A 16,251-nucleotide genomic window follows, 5' to 3' on the forward strand; every position below is an offset into this window, starting at 1 on the left:
AAGTGGGCCTTAGAAAGCATCACTACAAACAAGGCTAGTGGATGTGATCGAATTCCAGTTGAGTTATTTCAAATCCTGAAAGATAATGCTGTGAAAGTGCTGCACTCAATATGCCAGCAAATTTGGAAAACTCAGCAGTGGCCACAGGACTGGAAAAGGTCAGTTTTCATTCCAATCCCAAAGAAAGGCAATGCCAAAGAATGCTCAAACTACCACACAATTGCACTCATCTCACACACTAGTAAAGTAATGCTCAAAATTCTCCAAGCCAGGCTTCAGCAATATGTGAACCAAGAACTTCCAGATGTTCAACCTGGTTTTAGAAAAGGCAGAGGAACCAGAGATCAAATTGCCAACATCCGCTGGATCATGGGAAAAGCAAGAGAGTTCCAGAAAAACATCTATTTCTGCTTTATTGACTATGTCAAAGCCTTTGACTGTGTGGATCACAATAAACTGTGGAAAATTCTGAAAGAGATGGGAATACCAGACCACCTGACCTGCCTCTTGAGAAACATATGCGGGTCAGGAAGCAACAGTTAGAACTGGACATGGAACAACAGACTGGTTCCAAATAGGAAAAGGAGTACGTCAAGGCTGTATATTGTCACCCTACTTATTTAACTTCTATGCAGAGTACATCATGAGAAACGCTGGACTGGAAGAAACACAAGCTGGAATCAAGATTGCTGGGAGAAATCTCAGTAACCTCAGATATGCAGATGACACCACCCTTATGGCAGAAAGTGAAGAGGAACTAAAAAGCCTATTGATGAAAGTGAAAGAGGAGAGTGAAAAAGTTGGCTTAAAGCTCAACATTCAAAAAACGAAGATCATGGCATCTGGTCCCATCACTTCATGGGAAACAGATGGGGAAACAGTGTCAGACTTTATTTTGGGGGGCTCCAAAATCACTGCAGATGGTGACTGCAGCCATGAAATTAAAAGACGCTTACTCCTTGGAAGAAAAGTTATGACTAACCTAGATAGCATGTTGAAAAGCAGAGACATTACTTTGCCAACAAAGGTTCGCCTCTTCAAGGCTATGGTTTTTCCAGTGGGCATGTATGGATTTGAGAGCTGGACTGTGAAAAAGGCTGAGCACCAAAGAATGATGCTTTTGAACTGTGGTGTTGGAGAAGACTCTTGAGAGTCCCTTGAACTGCAAGGAGATCCAACCAGTCCATTCTGAAGGAGATCAGCCCTGGGATTTCTTGGAAGGAATGATGCTAAAGCTGAAACTCCAGTACTTGGCCACCTCATGTGAAGAGTTGACTCATTGGAAAAGACTCTGATGCTGGGAGGGATTGGGGGCAGGAGGAGAAGGGGACGACAGAGGATGAGATGGCTGGATGGCATCACGGACTCGATGGACGTGAGTCTGAGTGAACTCTGGGAGTTGGTGATGGACAGGGAGGCCTGGCGTGCTGTGATTCATGTGGTCGCAAAGTTTGACACGACTGAGCAACTGAACTGATTAGCATCAAAACAAGGAAGAAGATAGCAAGAGATGAAATAATACCTAGGATTAACTTTGAGATTACAAAATAAATAGAGATATAACTGAAAAAGTCAAAGAAGAGCAATGAGAACAGTGATAGTAGCAAACAGATAATAAAAAAACACTACGATAGGAAAAGAATGTTTCCTTAGGTTACAAATCACCATGTCTTAGAAAAACAAAGTGTCAAAGATGTAATAACTGACACAGAAAACCAAAGCTGAATCAAATCCCATTTAAAAAGTGAATGTGTATATAATACCATAAGTTAAGTCACTTGCTCAGTCGTGTCCGACTCTTTGCAACCCTGTGGACTGTAGCCCAGCAGGCTCCATCCATGGGATTCTCCAGACAAGAAAATTGGAGTGGGTTGCCATTTCCTTCTCCAGGGGATCTTCCCCACCCAGGGATCGAACCCGGGTCTCCCACATTGCAGGCAGATGCTTTAATCTCTGAGCCACCAGGGAAGCATAGTCAGAACCTAGTCCCTTTATACTTAGATGTAAAGGAGGTTGACAGTTTTAGAATAATTGTCACACATTATTACACTTTGGGGCTTCCCTGGTGGCTCAGTGGTAGAGAATCTGCCTGCCAATGCAGAAGACTTGGGTTCGATCCCTGGGTTCGGGAGATCCCCTGGAGAAGGAAATGGAACCCACTTCAGTGTTCTTGCTTGGGAAATCCCATGCACAGGCGAGCCTGGTGGGCTACAGACCATGGGGCTGCAGAGTCAGAAATAACCAAGCAACTAAACAATTACGCTTTAATGAGATTTGTGGGTTGAATATTTAAGATATTTTGCTGAAACCTATAATCCATAGTTAGTTAGACCCCACTATTATAGACTCAAAGAACTGAAAGAAATCACCTTTCCCCTCCTATCCTACACTCACACTGATTCCTAAATATCTGAGATCACAAACTTAGAAAAAAGGACTATAAGGAAAAGCAGAAGGACTTTTAGGAAACCAGAAGTCACATACTTAAGTAGCTCTTGTCCTTTACACATTCTTCTTCAATTAACAAATACATCTTGTCCACCTTGTACATGCGAAGTCCTGTTCTCGCTGGAAAATAATGACCAGGTCCCCTCCCTTGTGATGCTTACCTGAACCAAATGGACCATATCAGAGTGCCTTGGCATACATGCTGATTTCAACACATGTGCTTTATTTGGCAAGTTGCTTAACTTTCCTGAGTTTCAGTTTCCTCATCTGTAAAATGGGACCAACAATGCCTGCCTCAGAGGATTGCTGGAAGGGTTTAGTTGAGATTATGTTCACAAAGCATTTAGCACAGTGCCTGGCTCAGAATCAGCCTTCAGGAAGTGATACAGTCAGTTGTATCCATTAAGGACTCTCAGAATAATTCTTATTTTATCATCTTTTCTGAAAACGGAGAAGAGCCACTTAATAGCAGTCATGTTCGACTCTTTGTGGCCCCGTGGACTATAGCCTACCAGGCTTCTCCATCCCTGAGCTTTCCCAGGCAAGAATACTGGAGTGGGTTGCCATTTCCTTCTCCAGGGGATCTTCCCAATATAGGGCTCGAACCCAGTCTCCTGCATTGGAGACAGATTCTTTACCATCTGCGCCACCAGGGAAGTCCACTTAGTAGCAGAACTAGAACTAAAAACAGCCGTCTGGATCCCACATCTGTCTTTCCACCGATGAGCAACAGTCGAGTTATTCTGTTGACACATCTGTGTCCCTCAGCTTTCTAAAGCCATGAGCGTCAGCCTCTGTAAAAACTGCTCTATCTCTGTTGATTTCATCGGTCGTTTCCTGCTACACCCTCTAGGTAGGAAGTCTGTTCACGGTTTCTGTATTGCCAAGGTCACACAGGAGGGACATGGGGACAGGTCAAGGGCACGCCCACAGGGAGACTCATGGCAGCAAGCTAGCAAGTTCCCTCCGGGCTAAAGCACTCAGAAGGGACATGCCCTAACACATGAAAAATGCTGAGAAGTGTGCACCAGCAAGGGGGACCTTTGGAGGAGTGAAAGACATGGAAAAGTCATGGACAGAATGAATTCAACTGTCTGTGTGAATCTTGATAGACTGAAAGCTGACGGAGTCCCAAGTTTTAACACTAAGTGATGATAGGAAAGATGTCATCAGAAACTTTTTTTAACAAAATAGCACTTATAACACAGGTTAATCATTTACCTGCAGATTCACCTGGAAATGACTAAATTTGGGATAGTCACAGCCCTGGTGTATGACTGTACATCAAATAATGACTCAGAGTAATTCCCCTGCTATAACTTGAAGCAAAAGAAGATCATAGTATTACTTTTTTTTTTTCATGTAAAAAAAGTTACACTTGATGAGTATACTCTTAGTACCCACAAGCCAGCTTGTTGCCGTTGTTTAGTTGCTCAATCCTGACTAGCTCTTTGCAACCCCATGGACTGCAGCAAGCCAGGTTTCCCTGTCCTTCACTATCTCCTGGAGTTTGCTCAGACTCATGTCCATTCAGTCAGTGATGTCATCCAACTATCTCACTCTTTGTCACCCCCTTCTCCTCCTGCCTTCAATCTTTCCCAAAATCAGGGTCTTTCCCAATGAGCTGGCTCTTTGCATCAGGTGGCCAAACTTTTGGAGCTTCAGCATCAGTCTTACCAATGAATATTTAGGGTTGATTTCCTTTAGGATTGACTGGCTTGATCTCCTTGCAGTCCAAGGGACTCTCAAGAGTCTTCTCCAGTACCACAATTCAAAAGCATCAATTTTTCGGTGCTCAGCCTTCTTTATGGTCCAGCTGTCACATTCGTACATGACTACTGGAAAGACCATAGCTTAGCTTTGACTATATGGACCTTTGCTGGCAAAGTGATATCTCTGCTTTTTAATGTGCTGTCTAAGTTTGTCCTAACTTTTTTTCCAAGGAGCAAGTGTCTTTTAATTTTGTGGCTGAAGACACCATCTGCAGTGATTTTGGAGCCCAGGAAAATAAAATATGTGTTTTTTTCACTGGAAGTGAAAGTGGAAATCAGTGTTTCCACTTTTTCCCCATATTTGCCATGAAGTGATGGTAATAGATGCCATGGTTTTAGTTTTTTGAATGCTGAATTTTAAACCAGCTTTTTCACTCTCCTCTTTCACCTCCACCAGGAGGCTCTTTAGTTCCTCTTCACTTTCTGCCATTAGCAAGCAGAAATGGTATCCTCTGCATATCTGATGTTGTTGATATTTCTCCCATCAATCTTACTCCAGCTTGTGATTCATCCAGCCCGGCATTTCACATGGTGGACTCTGCATAAAAGTTAACTGAGCAGAGTGACAATATACAGCCTCATTGTACTCCTTTCCCATTTTGAACCAGTCTGTTGTTCCATATCTGGTTCTAACTGTTGCTTCTTGACCCATAACAGGAGACAAGGTTTCTCAGGAGACAAGTAAGGTGCTCTGGTATTCCTATCTCGTTCAGAATTTTCCAGTTTGTTGTGGTCCACACAGTCAAAGACTTTAGTCAATGAAGCAGAACCAAATTTTTTTCTGGAATTCCCTTGCATCCTCTGTGATCCAAAGGACGTTGGCAATTTGATCTCTCGTTCCTCTGCCTTTTCTAAATCCAGCTTGTACACCTGGAAGTTCTTGATTCACATACTGCTAAAACACCACTTGAAGGATTTTGAGCATTACCTTACTAGCATGTGAGATGAGTATAATTATATGATAGTTTGAACATTCTTTCGCATTGCCTTTCTTGGGATTAGAATGAAAAACTGATCTTTTCCAGTCCTGTGGCCACTGCTGAGTCTTCTAAATTTGCTGACATATTGAGTGCAGCACTTTCATAGCATCATCTTTTAGGATTTGAAATAGCTCAGCTGGATTCCATCACCTCCACTAGCTTTGTTCATAGTAATGCTTTCTAAGGCCCACTTGACTTCACACTCCAGGATGTCTGGCTCTAGGGAAGTGACCACACCATCATGGTTATCCAGGTCATTAAGATCTTTTTTGTATAGTTCCTCTGTGTATTCTTACCACCTCTTCTTAATCTCCTCTGCTTCTGTTAGGTCCTTGCTGTTTATGCCCTTTATTGTGCCCATCTTTGCATGAAATATTCCCCTGGTATCTCCAATTTTCCGGGAGAGATCTCTAGTCTTTCCCATTGTATTGTTTTCCTCTACTTCCCTGCATCGTTCATTTAAGAAGGCTTCCTTATCGCTCCTTGCTAACCTCTGGAACTCTGCATTCAGTTGGATATACTGTTCCCTTTCTCCTTCGCCTTTTGCTTCTCTTCTTTTTTCAGCTATTTGTAAGTCCTCCTCAGATAACCACTTTGCCTTCATGCATTTTTCTTTGGGATGGTTTTGGTCCCGTCCTCCTGTACAATATTATGAACCTCTGTCCATAGTTCTTCAGGAACCCTGTCTACCATATCTAATCCCTTGAATCTATTTGTCACCTCTAGTGGATAATCATAAGAGATTTGATTTAGGTCATACGTGAATGGTCTAGTGGTTTCCCCTACTTTCTTTAATTTAAGCCTGCATTTTGCAATAAGGAGTTCATGATCTGAGCCACAGTAAGCTTCAGGTCTTATTTTTGATGAATGTATAGAGATTTTTTTCATCTTCAGCTGCAAAGAAAACAATCAATCTGATTTCAGTATTGACCATCTGGTAATGTCCATGTGTAGAGCTGTCTCTTGTGCTGTTGGAAGACAGTGTTGTTTGCCTTCTGGAGTACCAGAAAATTAGAATTTTGTAGGATAATGAGCTTTGAGAAAGCCAAATTGACCTACCTTCTGTTCAGCCAGCCATCTTTGACCAATGAAATATTTATGTGACTGACAGTGAGTGTTCCCAACAACCTTATAGGGAGATACTGCATTTAGCTCCATTTCACAGAAGGGAAGACTGAGGCTCAAAGAGACTTAGGTAGACAAAGCAAGGTCACAAAGCAAAATAGGTGCAGATCTGAGATTCACACTCAAGCACAACGATGGCTCCAAAATCCCCAGCGTCCTGCCTTTCTCATCTGAGAAGAATACTCTATGGAGATTTGTTACGTTAACCAAAAAAGGGAGGAAAAAGGAATAACTTCCAGTTCTACCTCAGAGGAAAAAAGAGCAGTAATTACAGTAGCCATTTGTAGGAAAAGGACTCTGAGTCTCTCATATTTTACTTACTTATTCAACCAATGATGATTTTGCTTCACTTCCTATCCTCACCCACAACTGCCAGAACATCTGGCCATGTCTGGAGACACTTTTGGTTCTCACACTGGAGGGGAGGCTGTTTCTAGCATCTTGTGGTTAGAGGCCAGGGATACTACTGATATCAGACCATGCTCAGGACAGAATGATCTGGCCCCCAACAGCCATAGTACAGAGACTGAGAAAAGCTAACTCATCACTGTTAGTAATATAACTATGCTTTGGTAGGTGGTGTGTGTTGAAGAAGATGATAAAAGTTTTGCAACAAAATAATGATTTTGGAGTTCTCTTTTTCTCAACTAGGTAATGCCTTTAGAAATAAATAGCTGCCCAGATTGTTTTCTAAATGCAAATGTTACCTCCTAGAAGGACTTAGAGCAACTGATAAGACAACAAGAGACCATGCTCTCCGTGTCTGGTGTGCTGAACTAAAATTTTGTAAAATATCACTTTGCTGACAAAGGCCCATATCGTCACAGACAAAGTTTTTCCAGTAGTCATGTACAGATGTGAGAGCTGGACTACAAAGAAGGCTGAGTGCCAAAGAATTGATGCTCTCAAGTTGGGTGCTGGAGAGGACTCTTAAGAGTCCCCTTGGACTGCAAGGAGATCAAACCAGTCCATTCTATAGGAAATTAACACTGAATATTCATTTGAAGGATTGATGATGAAGCTGAAGCTCCAATACTTTGGCTACCTGATGCAAAGAGCTGGCTCATTGGAAAAGACTCTGATGCTGGGAAAGATTGAAGGCAGGAGGAGAAGGAGGTGACAGAGGATGAGATGGTTGGATGGCATCACCAAGTCAATGGACATGAGTTTGAGCAAACTTCAGGAGATACTGGAGGACAGAGAAGACTGGCGTGCTGAAGTTCATGGGGTTGCAAAGAGTTGGATACGACTTAGCGACTGAACAACAACAACACAATGGCACATACTCAGGTAGTGACAATTACTTTATCAGATGTGATGTGACAACCTTGCACACATAAAACATTAGTTCTTAAACGCAAGGAACAAAACATTCTGAGTATTTTTTGAAATGTTTAGGTGAAGATGTCCTGGTTATCAGAAAATGCATAACATAAAACCTGATCAAGAGAATGTCATCTCATATAAAGTCCTTCTGTGGCCAAATCTCTAATCTCTCAGGGCTGATCTCATGACACCTGTTAGTACCTGGAGTGTTCACTGCATGTATCTGGTATAACCAGTGCTGACCTGTCATTCAGAGATACCTGCATGGCTTTTCCGGATGCTGACAGTTGGCATCCCTTCTCACAAATTGGTACCTAGGCTTCCCTGGTGGCTCAGTTGGTGAAGAATCTGCATGCAATGCAGGAGACCCAGGTTCAATCCCTAGGAGGGGAAGATCCCCTGGAGAAGAAAACGGCAACCTACTCCAGTATTCTTGCCTGTGAAATCACATGGAGAGAGGAGCCTGGTGGGCTATAGTCCATGGGATCACAAAGAGTCATACACACCTTAGCAGCCAAACCACCATCACTGCTTATTAAATATTTTCAATAAAAATCATGATTTTGTCTTTTCGGGTAGATTGTCAGGACCTTGATGACTAAGACTTAGGTTTTTCCTTAAAGGGGATGAAGAATATAAGGTACACATTCAGAGCCCTTGCACACAGAACAGGCTCAAGAAAATTTGTTGGAAAAATATCAGAGTATATCGCTAGAATTTTGTTCCAGAAGGATGAATGAATTAAAGCCAAACTGATCGTTAGTTGTAAGTACAGAATGAAGAATACTGTTTATGCCTCGTGAAAGAGAAAAACTTTACCATGCTTTACATACTAACTGGTTTTTCTGCATTTGGACTGGTCAGTCCTATTAGAGATCTGTCTTTCATTTTTCTGTATATGCCAACAATTCAGCCATTCAGTAAGTGCCTATCAACATGGAGTAACAGATGAAATAAACAAATCTAATGGTTTTGCCTGATCAGCAGTCACTTTCTTTTTTTCAACCATCACCTTCAGTTTCTACAGGGAACAGACTCATTCTTTAAGCTCCAGCTGTAGGGCCTCTCAGTTTTTATAACGTGCCTGTCCCCCTCCCATCAGCACACACTGTTCTCAGACGTGAACATGCCAGCCCATTCTTTATTTTAAGCCTGGCTCCTTCTCACCCTTCAGGTCTTAGCTCATATGTTACCCTTCTCAGAGAAGCCTTCCCTGAACACAGGAAACATCCCCACCTGTCCCATTTTCATTCCTCCATCTCCTTTGTTCCCATCAGAGACTATTCAAAATCTATATCTTCATTCTCGGCTACCTTGTTTGTTTCTCATTAACCATCCTCCCTGAACGACTTCGAAGGGAACAAACACAGAAGGACAGAAACTACTTGTCACCCTCAGGATCTATTTTTCCTCCTTCCTTTTCGTAACAAAACACCTTGAGTGATGGCTTTGTCCACGGCCATCCACCACTTCCAGCCTCTTTTGCAGTTAGACCTGGTGACTTTTATGAACAAGGCTGCTTGCCTTGGCTTCTTTCCATCTGCCTACTGGTCTTGAGATGGAAATGGAGACTCACCAAAGTACATCCAATTATCTGAGTTCTCTGTCTTAGAAGATCTGCTTCAGACTCTCATAGTGATTAATTATAGGAAGAAAAGACAAATACCTACGCTGCCCGTAAACTTTCTATAAATTAGAGCATGGTATGAAGGGAAAAATAAGCAACCATAAGTTTTTTTGTGTGTGTGCAATGTCTATGGGAAAGGAGGAGGGGAGGGATAAATTAGGAGTTTGGGATTGACATATACACACTACTATACATAAAACAGATAAGCAACAAGGACCAACTGTATAGAACAGGGAACTAAACTCAATATTTTATAACAACCTATAAGAGAAAAAAATCTGAAAAAAATAGAGGTATATGTATGTATTCATGATTGTATGAATCACTTTGCCGTCCATCTGAAAGTAACACAACATTGTAAATCAGCTATACTTCAATAAAAATTCTAAAAAAGGAAAGAAAAGTAAGTAGCCAATGAAGGAATTCACTAACTCATTGGGTCCACATAAGGAGCTGTGAGGTAGAGAGACAGAATTCTTTGATTTTGATAGTTGAGAAAATAGAGACCCAAAAGGCTAAGAGACAGCTGCAGGTCAGCCAGCGGGTAAGCAGAGTGCAGGACTGGTTTCTCTTTCAAATCCATACTATAGGGCTTTGGTTCTCCTCCCACTGACTCTGTGGAAGGTTTTAACAATCACATTGATTATTGGTGTGGCTGGAGCTTAATTATAGACTTTACAAACAGGATGGACCGGTCTTTGGGTTCTGCAATTCGCTTTTCTCCCTGCACACAATTCATTTTGTATTGATGTAGTACAAGTGGGCAGCACACGTTATCTTCTCTCTCCTACTGTTAACCTCCTCCAGGCTTTCAGCAGCATTAGAGCTAGCATTCGATTCGAGGTCCATGGTGATGGCGGCTGGGGGAGCAAGCAAGCAGGATTTAGAAATCAAGTTGGCTGTGCTCATAGCTAGTGGGAAGCTGCTGGGTAGTACAGGGAGCTCAGCCTGGTGCTCTGTGATGACCTGGGGGTGGGGTGGGGGGCCAAGGAGGGAGGCTCAAGAGGGAGGGGATGTAAGTACACTTTACTGCTAACTCATGTTGTTGTATGACAGAAACCAACACTGTAAAGTAATTATCCTCCAACTTAAAAAAAAAAAAAGACACATACACACACACAAAAGATGGCCGCGCTTAGAAAAATAAGCAAGTCACTGAGTTTAAATAAAATGAACACTGTACTTTCACGACAAGGCAAGAGAAAGATTTTTGTGCTGGTTACTTGTCTGGCTCTAGGCAACTGGGAAATCCAATAATTAAAAAAAAAAAGTTTAGTTAACTGATGTTTAAAGACTTCTTCCCCACCCTGAAATGTCCTGGGGTAATGAAGAGTAACTTAAGACTCTCTTAGAGTGTTATAATGCAGCAAGATATTAATCTTGAAAAGCATTTTATCCTACTATGGTCTACTGTAACACCTTGACTAGCATGTCATTTTTATTCCTCCCACCTGACAGGTTCTGGCTTTCCCCAGTGAAATAACTTGCTGGAGGGGTACAAATCAGCCATGACAGATACTGACACTTTACTCAGTCACTGACCCACTGTCTACTTTGTGAAGACTTGAAATACTGAGTGAACAATAAAAACGCAGAAGGAATGTGTTTTTTTTTTCTTTTAATAAAGTTTCATCGTTTTTAAGTGTGAATGTCCTACAATTTGAAGCTGAGTTCTGGTATGTTTCATATTCCCAAAGAATTTGCAATGACACATTTCATGTTGAAAGGGCAGATTTAAAAGCAAAACTGCTTATGATCTGAATTTTTAATACCTCAAATCTTTGTGGATTATAACTCTGAATTTAAAACTTTTTTCTTTAATCTGCACCATACCTTAGGGCATTGTGGTGAATGAACTGAGAGAGGCAGAATGCTCACCAGTTTCTGAAAATAGGAAATGTGAGCGTGTTCTCTCAGGTGGTACACTAAGGCTCTATGTCTATAGTAGTGTTGGATCCTTCCTTAATCAAATAGGAATCCAAGAATATTTCTCATACCCTTCTTTATTGCCTCTCTCCCTCACCATCAATGAGTAATTACCAGGTATGGAGTAATGATTGCAAATCAGGCATAATGCTAAATATAATCTCATTTAACTCTTACAACCACCCTATGTAGTTGGTGGCATCACCATTGTGCAGATCAGGAAACTGAGTTTAAAAATAGGTTAAGCAACTTGCCCAAGGTCACACAGCAAACAGACATCAGAGACAGGCTTTGGATTTCTTCCCAAACCCTTGGCCTGTATCATTATACTACACAGATGATTTTGCTGGGCATTATGGGAGGTAAAACAAATACAGTCCCCAACATTCAGAGGCTATAACTGATAGACACGTGGAAAGGACAGAAGGGTTCAGCCTGTGGGACTCAGACCAACCATTTTTCAAAATAGCCTTTTGACATATTATTGGCAAACCTTCCTCCTTCTGGTCTGTTTTTCAGCCATGTAATTATAATACAGCAGGCATGTGGTTCAAGAGGCTGAGTATTTACCCAGCCTCCCACTCCGGCCTTTGTTTCATTCCGATTTGCCAATCTGACCTTCTTTTCTGCCCGGCCATTGGTAACTTGCTGGAGCATCAGCCCATGAAAACAGCTGAAGCATGTCCTCGTTTTATACATCAGTGTTCACGTCCTTTTAAATTATGCACTCCCTTATTTGTGCCAACTGAGCCAGGACAGGGACTTGAAAAACTCCACCCGTCAACAAAACCCTTAAGTTGTCTGGACAGGGAAAAATAAAGATAAAGAAGCAGAATCCCTTGTCAGGCTTAACAGAAGAAGCAAGGAGGAGGTGAACTATGGTAGAGAGTAGATACTTCCAAAAATAACCAAGAATGAGAAAGCAAGACAGTGATGACACCAGATGATCTGTTTATGGTCCCTTTCCAACTCAGTGACATATCTTAAAAATGAAATAGGAAAACTCTAGAAGGAAGTGGCTTCTGATCCTTGTCTAGACTCTGAAATGAACAAGCAAACCTGATTATGATCAGTGTCAAACAATATTTACCAATTTCTATGAAACTGTGAATGTGAAGAAAGGCCTGTGAGTCATGAGCAACTGAGAGGAAATTAACAGCAATATTTACTGTGCAGATTCTGATTCACCATTATTTTGGAAGAAAGCCTGGTTGTTTTCAGTAGATCCATTTAGAGTCTGTGAGAATCTCAATTTTCTCAAGGCACATTAGCTAAGAAATTATTTGTGGGTCAATTTAAGTTATATTTTAGATGCAAATTCAGAACAAGCAATTTTTAAGAAATGTTATTAACATAAAATTCAGGGAAGAAATAAATTACCAAAAAAAAAAAGGTCAACCGAGATGAGATCTGCCATAAGAAAACATGATAGGCAGTCATTTGATCCTACACAATAGATAAACTAGGGGCTAGTTTCAATAAGAAACTCATTATGCTCCAAATCCATCGTCCTAGCAGTGGAAACAACCCACACGTCCATCATGAGAGAACTGGTTAAATAAAGTATGTATTTTGACACCATAGAGAACTAGGCAGCTTTAAAAACAGTGAAAAGAGATTGGTTTTATAAGTGGCTTGGAGAAATATGACATAGTACGAAACAGCATACAGGGACTTCTCGGCTGGTTCAGTGCCTAAGACTCCACACTCCCAATGCAGAGGACCCGGGTTCGATCCTCGATCAGGAACTAGATCCCACATGCGGGACTTAAGAGTTCACATACCATGAGCGAAGATTCCATGTGCCGCAACTAAGCCCCAGCACAGTCAAAATACATATATAAATAAATAGTTTTTTAAAAAAAGAAAAGAAATAGTATACATAGTAAGGTTTCTTTCACGCTGTAAAAGCTCGTTATACACACTGACAAAGTCTGTATGAACCAGTATCGGTCTCTTGACAATGTTTATAAACAGGTGAAGGATGAAGACTGAAGGACTTCCTACCCCAACTGACATGCTTCTATAGTGGGTGCTTTTTTTGTTTGTTTGTTTATTTTAAAATGATTATTTAAAATGTTTGCTAAAAACATTAAAATATATAACTGCACAGAAAAATGAGTTTGAAAAATATTCAAAAAATGATATGCCTATCATTTCTTTATTAGAAATTTATAATTATTTATCATTATTAGAAACTTAATCTTAGAAACAAACTTTCAAATGTAATCCTTGTTGGGGAGTTCCCCAGTGGCCTAGCGATTAGGGTTCTGGGCTTTCACTGCTGCGACTAGGGTTCAATCCCTGGTCAGGGAACTGAGATCCCATAGGCCCTGATAAAACAAACAAACAAACAAACAAAAACTCAAACCCAAAACATAACACAACCACTAATTACTTATACTCCTCCTGAAAATTAAGTATTCCTTATTTCAATTGATCTGGGTCACTGAGCCAAAATTACAGAGATCAAGTTCTGTGTAGTTACACACAGGTTTGCTTACTGTCAGTCACCAGGCAGATCTCTGTTGAATGCTGTCTTACTTTTATTGAGAATCCCAATAGGAAGCCACAGTGCCCAGCCAGTCTGATCCAGGAGAGCTGAATGGGCATTCAAAGGGGACTGTGGTTTGCTCTGGCAGACACCCTTTCATGTTTTCTGTGCCAGTTTCACAACCATAAAATGAGGAGAAAAGGGTACCTTATTTATTGCCTAAACTCAAAGGAAGATTGTAAGCACCAATTGAAGCTGAATGGACACTTAGAAGATGAAGAGCATGTGGTATTATGAACAGGGCCTGACTTTATGAGAAACATGGCTGTTTTTCTAGTACACATTAAAGCCAGAGACAGATGGAAGTGCTAAGAGCTATTTAAGGCTGTGATGTCGGGGTGTGATGGCGCAGGCCGCTGGACCACGGTCTGTTATTATAGGCCATTGTTTCACAGCTGTGCTTCCCAGACATGGCAGCAGAGGACAGGGAGGGTAGCAAAACCTACCAGCATGAATAAGTTATGTTCCTATAATACTGAGTAGGCCAGAGCAGCTAGATGGTTATCTACACAAACTCATCAATTCTTACATAGGCAATAAGAAGTATTGTACACTTACGCTTGGTCAAGAGGAACAATCTCACAATCAAATTGCCAAGAATGTAACTTATTAGCTCTGGAAAATCCAAACCAGATAGTGTACCTTTATTAAACAGCACATAGTTCCCTTATCAAAAGTAGACATGTTAAATGTGGAAAATTGTGAAACAAAGATAAGCAAGGATAACAGCAATAGTAGAAAGATTACTTGTAACTATACCCCTGAGAGGTAACCAGCACTCAAATTTTTGGCTTACATCTTTACAGTTCATCCATTTGTTTATCCATTCAATGTAAAGATGTATATGTATGCATAAGTGTGTGGATTTTGTATATATTTTTATACATAGATAAAATTTATTAAACAAATGACATCATCATGTTCATACTAACTTAAAATAGAAATTAGATGTGTACACTTATAAACTATGTTGTGATCAACATCCTTGTAGTTAAATCTTTGTGTATAATTTTACTAATAAATGATCAGACATGGAATTGCTGTATAAATGGTACATGAATGAGTTATAAAAAGCATTTCACATTTAACTTGACTCTTCTGTACACCTAGGACTTGACTAATCAAAAATTCTTTACCCAAGATTGCTTGTTGCCTTAAAGTGACGTTTCTAGCTCTAGAACAGCTTAATGTTCCCATAAGTGTCTGAAATGATTCACACTTACTTTCCGAGGTTTCACCTTATCTTGCAAATCATACTGGCCAATTCCTTTATAGCTGATTCCAAGCCACCAAGGAAGTCCTTGTTTATCCTGAAAGATGGAAAAACATGAGAACCAAGACCTAATTGTTAAGTCTTCTAGAGATGAAGTAATATCTGCCAATTTCTTGCTTTAACAGGTATCAGCAAGTCAAAATAATTTTGTCTTGGTAAACAAAACACTATTTAAAATCCTGACTTGTTATTAGAACACTTTCTTAGAATTCCTTCAAATAAGATCTATAAATCAAAACACACCAATACTATTAACACCATCAAAAAGAAAGACGTATTACTGTTAGGATTAAAAAATTGGAAAGAAGATATAAAATATAAGCAATTCAACCAGTAATTAATCCAGAGTACAAAGCCAATTAGTCATTTTAAAAAAAAGAAGAAAAAAAAAAGGCTCTTTGTTCTCTTGATTAGTAACTAGCTATAAAGGTCAGGGAAGTTTCCAAAGAATTATCAAGATGAGAAAAGTGGTTCCAAATCCTTATGTTTATAAACTTAACAAGGAACATGGGAATACTAAAGCACTCTTCGGATAAGCTAAATGATTCAAAGACAAAATGCTTGAATAATGACTTTGAGGTATATATGGGGAGAGGAGGAATTTTTTTTTTTACTCATATATTTATCTTTTAGGTCTTGCCAAAGGGATGGGGGAGCCTGGTGGGCTGCCGTCTATGGGGTCGCACAGAGTCGGACACGACTGAGCGACTTAGCAGCAAAGAAAGGGTATACTGACAAAGGGAAAGAAAAAACTTGGGCTTAAACAATTACCTATATGCAAATAAATTAAGAATCAGTAGGAATTAAAATGGTATTGGTACATATTTTTAGTAAAAGGTGTCCTCATCATACAGGTATGTATGATCCAATTCCCCACCATTTGGAATTGCAAACACTGTCAGAACTTGGAAAGTCACTCAAGATTGACCAAATACAAAATTATACTTCTTTCAAACAAGACTCTTTTATTGACAATATGCTTTGTTCTCTATCATCTCAAAGTTTTTCTTAGTCAATTTATCCGTGTGTATGAAATCTAAAAATGCTACTCAAATATAAAACATACCAACTGAAAATGGGTACTACAAATCTTGTAGAAACTTGAGGATTTTATGAAGCTGCTTAAATGATATGGGATGATTCTCCAGTGATTCCCATACAAAGGTGCCATGAAATGTACATCTAGTAGTATTGGAAAGGTGCCCAATTGAAAAAGACAT

At 40.3% G+C, this 16,251-nt stretch overlaps 1 protein-coding gene across 1 annotated transcript in view; it reads right to left on the reverse strand.

Annotated features, from left to right (window-relative positions):
* The window catches only part of FRMD4B (FERM domain containing 4B), a 197,891-nt gene that overhangs the window by 31,760 nt on the left and 149,880 nt on the right, over positions 1-16,251 (reverse strand). The window contains exon 11 of the mRNA XM_052641757.1: positions 14,982-15,068. Coding sequence (XP_052497717.1) covers positions 14,982-15,068 — 87 coding nt within the window. The remainder of the gene's footprint in view (positions 1-14,981; positions 15,069-16,251) is intronic.

The sequence above is a fragment of the Budorcas taxicolor genome, chromosome 1 (genome assembly GCF_023091745.1).
Source record: "Budorcas taxicolor isolate Tak-1 chromosome 1, Takin1.1, whole genome shotgun sequence".
Lineage (NCBI taxonomy): Eukaryota > Metazoa > Chordata > Mammalia > Artiodactyla > Bovidae > Budorcas > Budorcas taxicolor.